Source organism: Aplysia californica, unplaced genomic scaffold (genome assembly GCF_000002075.1).
Source record: "Aplysia californica isolate F4 #8 unplaced genomic scaffold, AplCal3.0 scaffold00755, whole genome shotgun sequence".
NCBI lineage: Eukaryota > Metazoa > Mollusca > Gastropoda > Aplysiida > Aplysiidae > Aplysia > Aplysia californica.
Genome location: NW_004798025.1, coordinates 129,125 through 146,624, shown reverse-complemented (window position 1 = coordinate 146,624; position 17,500 = coordinate 129,125). Strand labels below are relative to the sequence as shown.

The window sequence follows — 17,500 nt, the reverse complement described above, 5'->3', positions numbered from 1 at the left end:
AACAAAAGTATAGTAAAAAGAAAGATCCCTAATTTCTGACCCAAAGATCTGATCCGGAGCCTTGGAGAGATCGGAGACTACTAAAGAAAGTTTAATGAGGCACCACCTTATATTATAATTAGATTCTACCTTCGTTTCAGTCACGAGCTACTGCAGAGTACGTAAATGTTATAGAATTGAAAACAAGGCTTTTGAACACATTATCAGATGTGTTTGCTGATCATATAGAAAGCATTGTGATAATAGAAAATGAGTTTGAGGTTTTGTTGCTTTTTCTTTTTCAAAAAATCTTTATCTTGGACAGGTTTATTATATCGTGATCAGGGTTGGGGTGTTTTGTTTGTTTGTTTGTTTGTTTTTTGGGGAGGATTGTTTTTGTTTTAGCTTTTGTTTTAGCTTTAAGTTTTCATTTTCGTCTTTTCGGATTAGGGGGGGGGGAGCTCACCATTCAAAGAGACGTCTTTCATTCCACGGTTTATCAAAATATATCCTCAAGCTGTCACACACATGAGAACCGTGTCTTTTATTTCTATCGTGGCCTTGTTTTATCGCAGTGTTTAAAACAGAATAGACTCTCTCTTAAGGTTTTTGCAAGGCTACACTTCGAGCAAAATACCAATTTCGAATAGGACTGAGCCAAGTTTAAAAAAATCAAATTAAGTCTATACCAGATCCCAGAAAATCGAACATTCCTCACACGTGCAAGCGCAGCAAGCAAAATTCGACTCTGAATATGGTCTAAAGCAGATACTACTGGCTATGTCTTTAACGAATTTGAACTGTGTAAAGTAGTACAAATAATTTCAATAACCCTTGAAATTGCTTTGCATCCCATTCCATTATAAAAGGTGTTTCAGTAAATTTTTTTCGTACATCGCCTGAACAGCGTCGAAAGTGAATGAAAGAAAGATTCAGTTTCATTTCTTTAAACGCACGAAACAAGGTGACCAGACAGTTATTTTACTTCCTGTGATCTATTTCCCACTAGGTGGTGGACATGAGATGGGGTGTCCGAGATGAGGCCACGGACGATCACATGACCACCAAACTCTGCATGCAGGAGATCGTCAACTGCCAACGCGTGTCCATGGGACCCAACTTTATTGTGAGTACAAGACATTTTCTAATGTATATTATCTATCTATCTGTCTATCTATCTATCTATCTATCTATCTATCTATCTATCTATCTATCTATCTATCTGTCTGTCTGTCTGTCTGTCTGTCTGTCTGTCTGTCTGTCTATCTGTCTGTCTGTCTGTCTGTCTGTCTGTCTGTCTGTCTGTTTACCTGCCTGCCTGCCTGGCCGCCTGCCTGCCTGCTTACCTGTCTATCCATCTATCTATCTTATCGTTTGTAAGTTATATTCCTTTCACCTTGTGTCTACTCTCTATTTATCGATGCCAATCTGTACGTTTTGTCTTTTTATAGAGACATTGCCATCTGTTTCTGTCAGTATCAGAGGAACTGAATCACTTGCAGACAGAACTTTAAACACCAAATTATCATACCATAATATTCTTTCCCTGAGAACGAGCAAAATCTGTCATGACAACACTGCCCTTCATTGTCGACCATTTCTGATTCTTTATATTAGTATACTAAATCTGTTTGTTTTTTTAAATCAAAAGTGAAGACGGTTTTCATTTTTTCCCTCCTAATCGAATTGCATCGCCTCTTTGGAAGTTTCGTAGATCAATATCAATGAGAAGCAGGCTGTAGCCGTAATGACAACCACATGATTTTAAACACATTAAAAGCCTATTTGACCTTGATCGTGTAAGTCCATATGCTAAGCCAGGGGGTGTTAATACGTTCGAAGAACTTTGATCAGTCTAATGTATACATACATCCGAAAACCGATGTTGCTCTGATCCATCACTTATCGGACGTAACAGTATGGAAAGACTTGCAATGTCTTCTTCTATTTGTTTTATGTGAACACTTTAAGACACTTGCAACACAAATAGGTCTAATAGACGCCGAATATTAAAGAAGTTACAAGAGAGTTACACACAAAAAAGAAGGACAGATAAGAACGATAGATGTTTGATAGAAAGGAGGAGCAAACCACACTAGAACGCCCAACAACCACCCACTTGCAATATTTACGAGCTCTCTTAGTGCACATTTTGTGTCCAGACGTTTTTCAGAGCATAGAAAACAAGCTCTTAAAAGACCGTTTCCTTCCTTCTAATAGCTTTTCCATAGTCTCTTATAATTCGTTTGATTGGAATGTTTCTTAAAGCGGCCTTCTAGAAATAATTAAGTGTACACCAGGATGCGGACAGCAATCTGCTTCAGTATAATATTTTACACTGTTACCCTTAAACCAATACTCCCACATCAACAGTTCTGTACTATGAATGAATAATTTCTAGATCTCCTTGGTTTTGGTGACCTAACGTCTCCCTGTGAGAAACACTTGCACCTGCTGATTGCTCGATTCTTAATCACAGACTCATGTCAAATCCAATCCCGCTTGCCGGAAGCCAAATCTCATTTTCGTCCCAACTGAAGCCTTAGCATCGATTTGCCTTGTGCTAACAGTCTGATAAAACACCAGCCTGCAAGAAATAATGACTTTGGCCGCCCACCACACGTTTCGGTTTCCCCTAAAATGGTCTCTTGACACTTGCGAGCAATGGCAAATAACGAGAAAAACGGCCAAGCAAGCTGCGCGTGACGTATGCGCTCCTAGCCAAATCGATGCACCTGGTAGTAAGTCTTGTTACTTGGTCAGTCGATCTCCTGGGAAATGTATGGGTCCATGAATGGAAGCTGTTGTCTTCAAGTTCTCTCTCTCTCTCTCTCTCTCTCTCTCTCTCTCTCTCTCTCTCTCTCTCTCTCTCTCTCTCGCTCTCTCTCTCTCTCGCTTTCTCTCTCTCTCTCTCTCTCTCTCTCTCTCTCTCACTCTCTCTCTCTTTATCCGTCATCAGTCACATAAATGATAATATACACAAACGGCTCCCATAAACGCGAACACGCACATACACGCACGCTCGTACACACACACAAAGCTTCCTAAGAGAAAAGTCTGTTGAAGTTCTTCGTTTATGCATCATGAATAATAAAATAAGAGAGATATTCATACTATCATAGAACACTGTGAATCGTGTGCTCACTCAATGTAAAATGGCTACCTCACCCCCCCCCCCCCTTTTTTTCTCCTTCTTTAAAAAAAAAAGAATAACACACATTCTCTTTTTTAAATACAATGGACCTAGAAAAAAGCAATGGGGTACGTGTTCGTTATTTTACAAAGCAATACTGAAAAACGAAAAATATATTTAGCGATTTGGAACAAAGATTCACGAGAAATCGACAAAAGTCTAATAAACAGAAAATGGTGTCTGATCAAAAACCAAAAGACGTTTGCCGATCGTTCTAAAAGCAAAAGATTTATCAATGTGTTTCTTAATACCTTGATGCACAATCAATCAAAATCTATTAATGTATCAGAAGTTTGAGTGTCAGATTACTGTCTTCTGCCCTTCTTGCAGAAACCTTATCCTTTCCAGTACCTTCCTTGGCCGACTTTCTCAGTCCAGTTTATCTTCTCAGCCCTCACCCCACCCTCCGAGATCATACGATGTGTCAACTTGTTAGGTGTGTGCTTACAAGCTGTTATCTGCATGATGTGGTATCTGCCGATTGGTTAATAGGATCTCCCGTCTGTAGCAAGACTGCAGATCCTGTCTGGGAGACTTGGAAATCGAACCGAAACCTACTTACTTCATCACTAGTTGCATATTATTATACTAGTACATGTAAAAATCCTAAACAATCTACTCTCAAACGGGATCACGCTTACACGACAGTTCGAAAACACCTACACACAGACGCACGCACGCTCGAACACAAGGACACACACGCACATGCACGCACACACACACACACACACACACACACACACACACACACACACACACACACATAAACAAACAAACAAACACACACAAACCTACACATAAAAACACACAAAAACACATACCCAACCACACACACGCACACACGCACGCACGCACGCACGCCCGCACGCAAGCATGTATGCACGTACGTTATGAACGTACATGCACAAATGTACACGACTGTACAGACTTCAAAACCAAAAGCTGCCTTCTTCTGTTTTCGTAAAGTTTGGCCGGCTATATCATTTCTTACCGAAGAATACCTGAAAAAGTCGTGCAATGAGTTTGAGAGTCGGGCTTTCGGGCGAAATATGTGTAGATTCCAGATGGCTCGGTTGGATTCCTTTAAGAATTCATTTTGATATGCTACCCACCCCCCCTCCACTCCACCCCCCCCCCCCCCCACCCCCGATCCTTTTTGCGAAGTCGGAGTTTCAAGTCCAAAGTCTCTCGAAAGGACTTTGGCTCTGAAGTGGCGTTTTAGAATGAGCTTGAAAAAAAATTGAACCCTCTCGAAATTAAACATTGGTCTTTCTCTCTTGCTGGTCAACTTGGAAAGCCAGTGCTCCACAGTGGCGCGCACAGTGTGTGTCTCTTGTCGTGGGTTCACGCGGTCACGCCGGGCCAGCGACAATAATATTATGAAGTTGACATTAGTGACGGGGGCGGTGCGCTAACCATGACGTAAACGAACTTGACTCCGGTCGGAACGGCTCCGTTCCCGGTTCTCCCCTCGGGTCGGATTTGTCGATAGATTTGTCGCTGTGGAGAGAGTTTGTCCACAGAAATAGTTTGGTCATGCGTTTGTTTGTTTTTCGTTGAGCTCAAGTCTCCAACTTAAGCAGGGCTCTTCAAGCTAAGAGAGATAGTAATCGAAGAGAATTCCACAGGAGCAATGTTAAAAGGAACTACAATAACCGCATACGCAAGTTGCTAACTCCCGTAAAAAATTATGTTCAGATACTTTTGAGGTGTACTTGTTAGGTCTTATATCTATGGTGAAGCTTTTAAATTGTTTGCCTCAAATGCAAAATATATGATTGCGATTTTTTTTAAAATTGGCACTTCAGTTAGTATCTGTCTTTCTTCTTGGGTGCTGTCTTCCAAATAGCTGTGGTTGGCCGTACGTGCAAGGCCAAAACTGTCCGCCTCCTCTCAAAATATGTAAATTCTACCAATGGGTGCATATAACACTTGCAGTCATTCATTACTAAAATGTTTTTATATCTGCTCTTGAGATAGACTTTTTGAGGGAGTTGAGAGGTTAAACTGGATTGTTTTAGTGCGTCTTTAGAAACGAAATACATTATGTGATATTGAAACAAAACATAGCGAAAGACTTGCATAAAGAGGATCCAGGCTTTCTTGTACAAGTATCTAAGGAAGTTACTGAGGAAAAGATGGACAGACAGGGCCACCAGCGGGGAAGTGTTAAGGACAACAAGACAGAGCCCAGTCAGAGATGAGGTGGGAAGAAGGGGGTGGCGATAAACAGGAAGTCAAGCAGCTACATAACGAAGAAAGTGTTGGATTGGAACCCATAGGGTAAAAGATTAAGGGAACTACACTTAGAACCGTAGAAGTCACAGAAATCGATGTACAGAAAAGTGGGAAGACATGGAATAACATCAAGAGGGCTAGCTCAGGATAGGGAAAGGTGGAAAGTGTTTGTTCGTGGCCTATATTCTGACCCAGGGTAAGAAAGGCAATGATGATGATAGCGAAACAAGCAAAACAACATGAGAAAGTGTTTCAACCGACAACCCATGTGGTACAACTTTTACTTTTATTAAAAGCAACTTTTGCAAAACGATGTTGTTTATCCTTCAAGTGCAAATATAACCATATAATGAAACCTTGCATCCTTTGAAGAGACAAGTCATTTCAAAAGGTCTAATGTATATTTAGTGTCTTTAAGCCCAGTACCAGCGCCGCATAACTTGGATTTTGGAATACCCATATAAAGACCCTAACAGGGGGTGTTACAATAATACGCACGAATTGTGTTAATTAAATCCAAGAGCTGCCAAAGGGCAAAATAAGACCACAACTCCATGCAATACACAACAGGAATATACAGCCACAGAAAGAGATTGAAAACTGCTAAACGAGAACACAAAAATATAGGATTGATTTTGGGAAGAGGGAAGGATGGGTTGATAGGGTGTAGATGGTTCGATACCAGGCAACAAAGAGAAGTTGCATCTGATTGGAATAGCGCTCCCTAGGAAAAAAAAGTAGTTATAAGTGCAGGTTGCCTAGATGTAGGGTAGCAAAAGCGCAAAAAAGAGCAGACATTGTGTGTCTTAAGATTTTGAAAGCTGGATCGAAGACCGATATCGATTTCCGTGGTGTTGCAATTATTGGGCGCCCGGCGATCTCTCATTCCCCGTAAAACCTTCACTCGCGCCTTGATCTGTTGGGGTCTTAATTGAGTCGAGACCATTTATTGTGCGATTTGGTCCAGGAAAGAAAGAAAGGCCATAAAACCAAGGAAAAAAATCTTAAGTGCGTTTGCATCTCATGGCTACACTCGTGACGTTTGCTTTGTCGGCTGTTTGCTCTGCGCCGTTCTCGTCCCCGTGTTATTATTGCTCCGTCTGTTTTGTTGCCTCACACCCGGCCTTGTCCAACGTAATCACAATACACACAGTTTGTTAAAGGGACGTTTTCGGTTATAATACTGGTTGTAAAATGTCTGGGCCTGCGTCCTTGTGTTGTGCTGGCAAATACGCAGTTAAAGTAGCACTCATGTTCGGTGAATTTTAATGGTTAGCTAGTTAGTTTAGTAAGAGAGTGAGTTAGTTGCCGAGTTAGTGTGTTCCTTTGGTTGCCTTTTCTTTTGTTTGTTCTCTTTTGTTTGTTGATTCGTTAGTTAGCCTGCGTTGTATATTAGTTTTTGTTTTTCTCGTTTGGTATTTTCCATATCTTCTACTTTATTATGAATTTACTTCATTTTCTCGAATCAAGTGAAGGTGGGTTTATCAAACTGCAAGGTAAAGCTTCAGGGCACATGTCAATCTTGGACTCTCAACCGTACGGTCGGGGGTTCGAATCCCGTTAGGGGCCCGGCGTTGTGTCCTTTGGAAAGGAACTTTACATACGTTTTTCTCACTTCAAACAGGTGGGAATGGGTACCCAGCTGTGGACAGCGAAAGATCCTGTCAGTTTGTTCTTGTATTGAATGCTTCCGCTTCCCGGGAAGCTGAGAATGTTTCTGGGTGTTATATTTATTGTGGTCTGCTGGGGTAAAAATATAGTGTACAGCGTATAGAGCTTGCTGTTGAGCGTGGATATGCTTTATACATATGCTATGTATTATTATTATTAATCTAAAGTAAGCACCGCACGAACATACGCAAAGTTTTTAACCCCCCGGGGCGATGCTACTGACTGAAGTGTTTTAGGCCTTTCCCAAAGGAGGGGGGGGGGCATTGACATCTCTAGTTCTTATGCACAGTAGAATTGTTATTGTAAATGGGCTGATTCATCAATGGCATGCTCATAACTGTGCCTGAACTGCAACAGGGAACTGCTGCGTTTTCTTTCCTATTCCTTACTATCGTCATGTTTTCTCTACTTCTTTTGTATGTTTGTCCCACTCTTGAGACACACTATTTCCGGGGTGCCTTGATAGTCGAAGCAGACTTTGAGCTGTTGAAGCTAGAGAGGTGAGCAGAGTAAGTCTGATTCCATGTAAGGACTTCTCTGTTGACATCCACCCCTTGGTGTTCATATGACCTTATGCAGTTGCGAGCGCCATAAAACAAAAAAGTTTGGTTTGCCGTAATGTACAGTTTACAGCTATGAGAATAGAAACAACAGCTGCTGTTCCCGTGGACTTTGTGCGATGTCTTGAAAATCGGATCATGTCCTATATATGCTTGTGAGCACAACTTTATTGTATTCAAATTGTGACTTGCAACTCTTGTAGATGGCATAGGGATCTCCACAAGAGTCGATCTCGCTAGCAGTGTCAGGGATTTTCTAAATAGGCTACTCGATTATGTAGCGGTGTAAGCCCCATCGGGTTGTCATTTCTTTTGTATTTACCACTTTTCTCTCACCTTGGAATCGTATTATTTTCCTATAAACATATCAGCATCAATTACTAATTCATTTTTTTATCTTTACTGATTTACAGCAGAGTGTTTTCTATGGCCAATTAACGAATAACAAAACAGGTTGTCCCCAGAATGCTGAAATGTTTGAATACCACAGATTTGATTAAATGAGATCGAGCACGGGCTAGCAAATAGTTGCACGCCACCTGTCGTGTCTGTTTTGTGCCAGAGGCCACCAAAGCCTGTCAGATGTCAAGAAAAAGGCGCCGCCCAGCTCTTTCACGAGGACCATTTAGAGGAAACAGAAATTACCCTTTGTCCAAATGAAGCCCCATGCGTGCAAGCAAAGGGACATTAAGATAATTAACCTGAAGTGGGTTAATTTTGCCCCCTGTTGTTTAGCCATCTGACGACCACAGCGCTTACGTTCAATAGGGACTGGAGGTCGAGATGATCATCTTTTTTATATATTTAAAAAAAATACTGTTTACGGCGATTGTATTGACAAAAGCAAAATGTTCTATTCTTTGAATTATGATTATGCTCTGTTGTTTACACCAGAATGTTTTGTAAACTATAAAAAAGTTTTACGTGGAAGTCGAATTATCTAGTCTCAAAGTAATTTATTCACTCTGATCTAGCCAAAAGAAGAAGGTCTTTTTGACCTGTTGGAAGGACATCGCCATCGTTTTGAAGTTGTAACTCACGTCTGTAAAACTGTCATCTTATAGACATCGAAGTTTAGCAAAACAGCTCACAACCAAAGCGTAACGACAGTCAATGGTAATAACAAATGTGATTTTTAAAATGCTTTGAAAAATTAACCACCGACAGCATCAGGAGCGACAGAAACCATCGGTGTCTAGAAATCCCATTGTCAAATACAGAGAGGCAGGACAGGAATTGGATTAAAATCATCCGCGCCAACTTCCAAACATTCAACCTGCACAGTTTAGAAGTTCAATTACTCTCGATAATTTAAGAATTTCAAACGAACACTTTTTGGTCAAAATGTTTTTAAAGAGATCATAAATGACCTCCCTTTAACTGAGACTGTACGCTTGCCCAAGCCCACATTGTTATAGTCGGAATCTGCTCCTTTTGCCTTTTTTTGTGACTGGCAGGCTTGCAACATCTTAGCAGCCGAATCTGGCAATTTGTCCAGCAGGTTCAAAATAATCAGCTACCTGAACTTGTTGCCAAAACATCTTTTCGCTTTCGCAATGTTGACTGTTTTGTTGAATCGTTGTAACGTCCGATTTTCAAAATTGCTTAACTTATAAGTAACTAGCTACCCGCGTACCTTTAGCATGACAAGAAAGAGCTTGGGGATTAGACAAAAACCGTTGTAAAGGTCCAAGCTAAAGGCCGTGTTGAGGCGATGCCTGCACACCAAACTGCTCGCACTGCCGTGCACAAAAAAGATCCATGTTTGTACATCATGTTTTTGTCCTCCTGGTTTTCTCCTCCACTTCAATAAACATTCAATCACTTAAATTTATTCAATTGTTGCTTTCTTTCCACAGTGTCATTGACATTGGTCTACACTAGACATTATTGCTAGCATGAGCTCACTAACCTCTCCCCCCCCCCCTTTTTTTCTTCTTCTTTTTCGATAAAAAGAAGAATTTAGAGATTCCCATTTGATGTTATTCGTGCAGCTTTTGATGAATAGCCGACACTCACTTTTTAAAAATTAAGTGGAATTGGAGATCGATTATTTAATTCTGGAATATCATATGACGATACATAGAGATCGAACAATTCATTTTTTTTAAATTCTCATCCTCAAAATCAGGAAAATCTGGCTCTGTCATGGTCTTAATATTGAATGCTACTTTCGTTTAATTTCATGTTAACGAAACCTTGTTCCTCGTAAGTGCGGTTCACCACCCAGCAGAGTATCTTGGAATTGTAAAATCAAGGTCTATTATTACGTTCACAGATTCCTTTTAGGGTCGATGAATAAATTGTAATTGATTTAAAACCTCGGACATGGGCGAAAAATCTCGGAGATGCCATGTGCAAGTAGCGCACGTTAAAGATCCCTTGGTGGTCTAAAGTCGATAAGAGTAGGCTTTGGCCGCCATCCGGGCAAAATTCAAAATTTCATACCAAAGGAAAATGTTTAGTGTGTCCCGCGCGCTCATATGACCTTATGCAGTTGCGAGCGCCGTGAAACACTTACCGAAAAAAATTATTTAAAACATTAAATTCAGTCGTAGAGAGCGACTGTGCGCTCTTCTTCTCACAATGACCCGCCAATTAGCTCGTGGCTTATTCTTTCGATGATAGTCTTGCATATAAGAATGCTCTGATCAGAAAGGCAGAAATAATTATATTGTTTCTTTACTTTATGACACTGTGGTGTAGGCTTGTATTGGGCAGGAGTGTGCGTCCTTCCCATTCTAAAAACAGTGTGTGTATAATTAAGTGCTTGATAACTCACGTGTGTGTATGTGTGTGTGTGTGTGTGTGTGTGTGTGTGTGTGTGTGTGTGTGTGTGTGTGTGTGTGTATGTGTGTGTGTTCGTGAATATCAGTGTACTCTGAGTCATGTGGATCTAATTCGTCTGCTTACGGGCATTTTTTGCGTGTAGCAAACACAAAGTGCTTCGACAAATTCACCACGTTTTATCCTTTAAGACCGAGTCCCTGAGTAATGGGGTGTCTCATTCAATCTATTTGCGTCTGTCGGTGTCTATAGCAAGTTGTGGAAAGAAATATCTAATCGTCAGAAATCCAGAGTCTCATCAATCAGGAAAAAGATTGAACCCTCCCTGTGAAACACGCCAAATCGATTGGGTAAATTGTTATGACCATTCCATACCTGTAGACCCTCCGACGAACGAGGAGCAATAATTATAATTTCCACCGATATTTCGCCGAAATAGACCTTGGCGGAAACCAGCCCATTATTGCGTCAATATCAAGTGACGGCGGGTGGAAGTGGCACACCTCTCCACCCCCCTTGTTCTGGGCTTGGAGACGCTATGGCAATCCGGAGCCACTTGCATACAGGAGGAAATGGCCCCGGTCACGGGGACGTGTACCCTAGCCCAGGATTTTATTGCTTTCGCTTTATGAGAGCGATCAGGGGGAATCAGAGACTGGAATGAAATGATCCAGGTGAAATGTACGGTGTCTTTTCACAGCATATCACGTCATTGGATCGAGTCAAAGATTCGTATTTATTTTTGTCCTGGGTCGTTATTGGCGTGGTTGATGAGATCGTTCATTTTGGGGTTTTTGGTGCTGTGTTAGCGTGCACGCTCTATTTGCTTGTTCTTGTTCTGCTTCGAGGTTGCCATAGTTGCTACAAATATAGGTGCCCGTTTTTCGCCTTTATGTTTTGTTCATATTTACTATTGGCCTATTCAAGCTGCTGTAGTCGATAAAAAATTATGAGTCCAATATTAAGAAAAAGTGTGTTTTATATCTCAAAGGGGAGAGGGGGTGCTGGGCATGAAAGGAAGGTCGGGGAGGTGGGGGCGATTCAATCATTTGCGACAATATTCATAACAAAGTGATAAAGAGACTACTAAATCAATGGTTCTAAACTTGGGGCCGATCAAATCCCAGCGGTTCAGCGAGCCAGCCTCACTGGTGATTAAAAACAGAACAATTATATTACAGATAAATGAAGTTCGTTTCCTTCATTGCAATTTATGTGATTTGCCGTCTTCTTTTGTCTACTGCCTTCAATAGTAGTTGGTTTGAGATCATTGGTTATGAAACTGGCTGACCTGTCTGAGTTCGGGCAGTGCCGAATTGTTGTTCTTTCTAATATGTCTTTCCTGTATCGACTTTTTCCTTTCACCTATGTTTTTTGATGAGGGAGCAAACGCCTCGGTTTCAAAAGACCAACATTGAATGGGAAAACAGGTTCCACTACAGGCTCAGATATAGGGTTGCTCCATCTTGTGACATAATGGGGCAAGGGAAGATAGGACTGATACTAATATTAATAATGTTCTGCATCAAGGAAACAAAGTACATGATTGCTAATTATACTTTTGAGTAGCCTACCAGTTTTTAATGGAAAAAAGGTATGATAAATTACTCACAAGATAGCTAAATACGGGCGGAAGCGGCTTACCAGTTGTGGTCAAATCGTTCACAAAACTAGAATGTGCCATTTGCATGGGAATGTGAAAACAAAATACAAACGTAGACATATTTAAGACAAAATGTTGTAAGCCTTACACTCCTTTTCACCGGCGTCTGTAATGAAGGGATGAGACGCTTCGACATGGCACGCAGAAGATCGGTGTGGGAAGTATTTTTATCGAGCACTTTTACTGGCGCATTGTATCCCTCTTAGCCTCGATTGGCCTTGGTAGACAAGTTCGAAGCCCGACATTTAAATGATCTTAATTGTGTTGATACGGGGGTAAAACATTCGCTAAAACAAAATCACTCCTTTTCCTCGAGTCATGTCAGATCTTTCTATCTTCGAAGTATGGCCACTGGCCCTGTCTGACAGGCAGGGTCAAAGCCCGCCACATTAATTTCTAAATTATGTTGATGGTGATGTAGAAAAATCTACGTAGTCTTAAACAGCCGTATTCTCTGCTCACAGCCGAACGCTCCGTATCCCGGACTCTAGCTTGGAAATCATCAGGAGAGAATTCGTTACTGTTTCGGGCTCTTCCTTTCTACAGCTTTTCTGACGCACCGAGCCCCCTCATCGATGTGAGGTCTCCATGCTAGTCCGACTGTTTTCCTCTGCTGCCAACTGTTAGGATCCATTCCAGCCTGCGTCCTCTCGCTTCAACCAGATCAAGTGACTGGCTTTCCCTACAGTCTCCTGAAGAGAGCTTATGATTTCGTTACTTTTCTTTGCAGTAAGACCTGCCACTCGCATCTACTTACGGACGCTGGTTGCTACGAAAACTTTTTTGATAAGCTCCTTTTCCTCGTGTTGTGTCAGGTCTTCCTGGGTCAGAAGTATGGCTACCGGCCCATCCCGGCGGAGATTCTGGCCTCGGAGTTCGAGCTATTGCGGGAGTGTGCCAAACAGGACCCCAACGAGGTGAAGCTGCTGGACGAGTGGTACAAGAGGGACGACAACTTTGTCCCGGCCGTATACGTGTTGCAGCCCATCAGCTCAATCTTTACCAACTTCAACAACAAGGTAAGATAGTTTTGTATTTTTTAGTGATGGCATTTTTCGTTTTAACTGACAATCTGGGAGGTGGGGGTAGACTAACAGGAAGTAGGGTGCCCAAGTATTACTTCCTTCCCTTCAGATCTTTACCTCCTAAATACTCTCCAAAGGAGAGACATCGCCTGTACATTTGGAATCAAGGAAGGTGTATGGGTGTGTCTTACTATGATTATTTTACAATGGGGTATACTATTTTACACTGTGGTATTATATGCTGCTGTATTTCATACAATACTCCCGATTCTACTATAATATACTTTACGGCACGTTGTTTAGTGTGGTTTGAAAAAGAAATGCTGAGGTGTACTTAACACCCCAGTCAACAAAGTAAGGTTGTTTCAGAGACGGGACATCCAAACCTAATGTCATTCTCCGATAGATACGACACAAACCTGGTATAATTTAGTATGCTATGACATGGTATGGTATGTTATGGTTTGATTTTAACATCTTTTTCTGCAGGGTAAAGATATTTGAGAGGCCGCCGAAATTTTGCTTTTAACGTTTGCCCCTGGTAGAATTCTTGTTTCCTAGCCAACACCTGAAAAACAGAAGCAACATAATTAATGATAAGCTTAAATTATAATCATTGACTTAAATTCAAAGCCTAACTTACTTTCCAAAAAAACAAAAACTTAAGTACATTTTTATATAAACCTAATAGAGTATATAAATGAAATCTGTTATTGAAATGATTATCGTTATAATTTTTGTAAACTTTATTATTATGGTTATAGTAATTATTATTATTGTTATCATCATCATCACCATCACCATCATCATCATCATCCTTGTTTGATAAGCAGAGTAGGAGGGAGAGTCTTATTTGAATTTCAGACAAAATAACATAGCAAAATAAAATGTTTAAAATGTATTTAATAGCTCAATGTTTCGCCTCTTAGGCTTCCTCCGGAGCAACAGAGAGAAAAACTAAATGTGCGCTGTATACTAGCAGGGAAATGGGCCTCATCATCATCATCATCATCATCATCATCATCATCATCATTAGCATTAGTAGTAGTAGTAGTAGTAGTAGTAGTAGTAGTAGTAGTAGTAGTAGTAGTAGTAGTAGTAGTAGTAGTAGTAGTAGTAGTAGTAGTAGTAGTAGTAGTAGTAGTAGTAGTAGTAATGGTGGTGGTAGTAGTAGTAGTAGTAGTAGTAGTAGTAATAGTAGTAGTAGTAGTAGTAGTAGTAGTAGTAGTAGTAGTAGTAGTAGTAGTAGTAGTAGTAGTAGTAGTAGTAGTAGTAGTAGTAGTAGTAGTAGTAGTAGTAGTAGTAGTAATATCATACTATCTTCATCATCATTATCATTACTTATGAAGTGCACTATCCCCGTCTATCCCCCCCCCCCCCCCACTTCCAGAGGCACCAGCGACTGATGGAGAACGACCAGGCGGCATGGTGGGACACATTCACACGACTCACCAGGATCATCCGGAAGGCGGCCCAAGTGCTCTTCATCACCAAGAAGATCGACAGGGAACAAAGACATAACTTCTTCATGTCAGGTGAGTGCTTTCTCCTTCTGATCATGATTAAGTTTTTTGGAATTCAGATAATTGTGGTTGTGGGTGGTAGGCGGGTGCTCTAGTGTGTGGGTTTATTGGGGGTTGCATTTATTTTGCCATTTTTTGTTTTTGTTTTTTGTTGAGTTGTTGTTTTGTTTTGGGGTTGTTAGGGTTTGTTTTTGTTTTGTTTTTTGGGGGGAGGGGCATTGTGGGGAGTGGGGTTTGTTTTTTCGTAGGTTGGTTTTGGGGTGTGGTTTTTAGGTTCTTTTGTTGATAGGTTGTTGGTTGTTGTTCTTTTTTTTTGGGGGGGGGGTTGTTGCTGTTGCTTTGTTTGGAGGGGGGGGCAGTTCTCTGGAGTGCATTTGTCTCTTTTTTCCTACCAAACATCTTCCATCCTTAGCACTCCTTCTGTTACATATTAGTTACTGTCTTGCAATGCCTCTATTCTTCTACTTTTATATGACGTGTTTGTGTTGAAAATACCGTAAAACTCTTACTAATAGTAACTAAATCTATTCCGATAATGCCACATTTAACTACCTGCCGTTACCTTACAGCCCTCAGAGGTCTCGTATTGGCTTTTTTCCCATTATTTTGTTTCTATATTTGATTATTGTAAAAATTATTTTTGGTGGTGGCACTGCTGCCACTACTACTACTACTGCTACTACTACTACTACTACTACTACTACTACTACTACTACTACTACTACTACTGTTTTTGCCTTACCAATGCAGCTGTGATAAACCAACACTGCAATTGGGACAAATTTTCTTTATCCCTTGTCAAGCCTTTGATACAATTACAAACCCTAAACCTACCACTTTTCGTACTGGTTCGGCAACACCCACAACTTGCAAATATAGTCTACCCACAACATTCCCCTATTATTTTTGAAACTGTAATGAAACTTCTTTTTCCAGTAAGGTAAATAGACAACAGAAAGAATCCGAACACATCCGTAATCAACGCCCCGTCTGTCGCCGACACTAACCGTGTATCTGCCATCATAGGTTAAACTCTCTTGAGGAGAGAAATGTTGTTGTGTGGCATCGTGGTGAAATCAAACGCTCGTAAAAATAATTCAGTCGAAGAAACCGACATATATTTGTTAGTGGGGCAAATGTTTGAAATTATTATTTCCTATGTTATTGGGTTTTTTTAATTTTAAAATGTATTATTATTTTTTTAATTAATTTTTTTTTTTTGGGGGGGAGGGGTCATCACCTTTTACGTTCTATAAAAGACACATGCCTATGGGAATTTTACTGAAGAACTTTGAAAAAAGGTACAGTAAAATATAAATTTGCAGTTTCCAAGGATTCTCAAGCTTTGGAAGTCACCATACTTTGAGGGTCATTGTCCCCCTAGTTTTATCTCTAGCGTACGGTAAGGGGACCCCCAACTACTTCAGTCGTAATTGTCTCGGCTTATATTAAAGATAGATGGGTATTTTCTAATTGAAATTAAGACAAATGTACAAGCTTCAAAACAATATCAATAACTTCCTAATAGACCCAAAAATTGACGAACAGCTGATTCCACCATGTTGAAACACAATTTTTCTTTTAGAACATGTGTCTTTCAAAATTGCTCAATATTTTATGTAGAATGTTCTTTTATATAATATGGTACTACCATTTGTAATTACGTTTGTAAATAGCATAATGTGATGCAGGAAAAAGTGTTTGACATTGAACATTATTTTTTGGGTAAACGCTTAAAGTTGAACACCAAAAGAGTTGTCTTTCAGTTTTGTCCTTCGTGAATCCATGTAATCCTACTTGGTGACGTGTAGGAAATTGAAGGCTTGGAGAGCTCAACGCTTGGACCTATCAAAGGATCACTTGAAGCTTCGAGATTTATTGAACTGTAGATTTAACAGACATTCCCCTACGGCTGACAAGTGTGTAATTGCTGTTGCATTCTGTATTGTGTGGTCATTATATTGACTGAGCGCTTGTCTAGAGTTCTCTACGTGTCTTCGATACGAATTGTTCGCCCGACCTTAAGTTGGTCTGTGTCTAGTGGGTGTGTTTCTTTTTATTACCAAACGGAAAGCCAAACTGTTAGGGCAAAGATTGAAGGCTAGGGCCAAACACTTTGGCCTATCAAAAGGATCACTTGAAGCTTTGATATTTATTGAGCTGTAGATTTTACATAGATACGTCACAGTGCAGTTGAATCAATGGTTGAGTTTAGGATTTATTTGTACAGCTCAGATTCCCACTCAACAGCAAGCTCTATGCGCTTTATTTACCTATATTATTACCCTAGCATAGCATTCTGAAACAATACCAACATCCTGGGAAGCATACAGTTCAAGCTGCCATTTTACGTGGATATGATCATTTTGAAATTATGGTAGTTTATGATATAAGTGCATTGATGAATCTTTCTGTCCATCTGATATTCATCAAGCTATTTACATTTTTGCCCTTTCATCATGTATCCTTCTATCGATCAGACATAAAATTATCGGTACACCGTTCCATGTATCTGCCAATCTACTTATCCACCGACTGACCAGTGAATCCAATCCATCTAATTGTGTGTCTCTATGTGTATTTTACGACATATATATCTGTCTGTCTCCCTGTATTTCTTTCTGCGTGTGTCTGCCTTTTTTATATTTTATTTTCTTCAGGATATCATATGCACGTAAAATGGTAGCTTGCACTGTGTGCATCAAAGAAAGAAGACGTTGATTCAGGAAGTTATCGTCAGGTTTGCTGGGGCAATAAAAAGTAGATAAAATAAAGCCCAAAGAGCTTTTTGTTGAGCGGGAATTTGAGCTATGCATCTACTATTCATCATCATCATCGTCATCATCATCATCATCATTATC

At 40.4% G+C, this 17,500-nt stretch overlaps 1 protein-coding gene across 1 annotated transcript in view; it reads left to right on the top strand.

Annotated features, from left to right (window-relative positions):
* LOC101857748 (NACHT and WD repeat domain-containing protein 2) overlaps positions 1-17,500 on the top strand; it is a gene marked incomplete in the record, with an annotated part of 55,175 nt that overhangs the window by 21,717 nt on the left and 15,958 nt on the right. Inside the window, 3 exon segments of the mRNA XM_013088515.2 lie at positions 989-1,105; positions 12,907-13,110; positions 14,507-14,651. Of these exon segments, the coding sequence (XP_012943969.1) occupies positions 989-1,105; positions 12,907-13,110; positions 14,507-14,651 (466 nt within the window).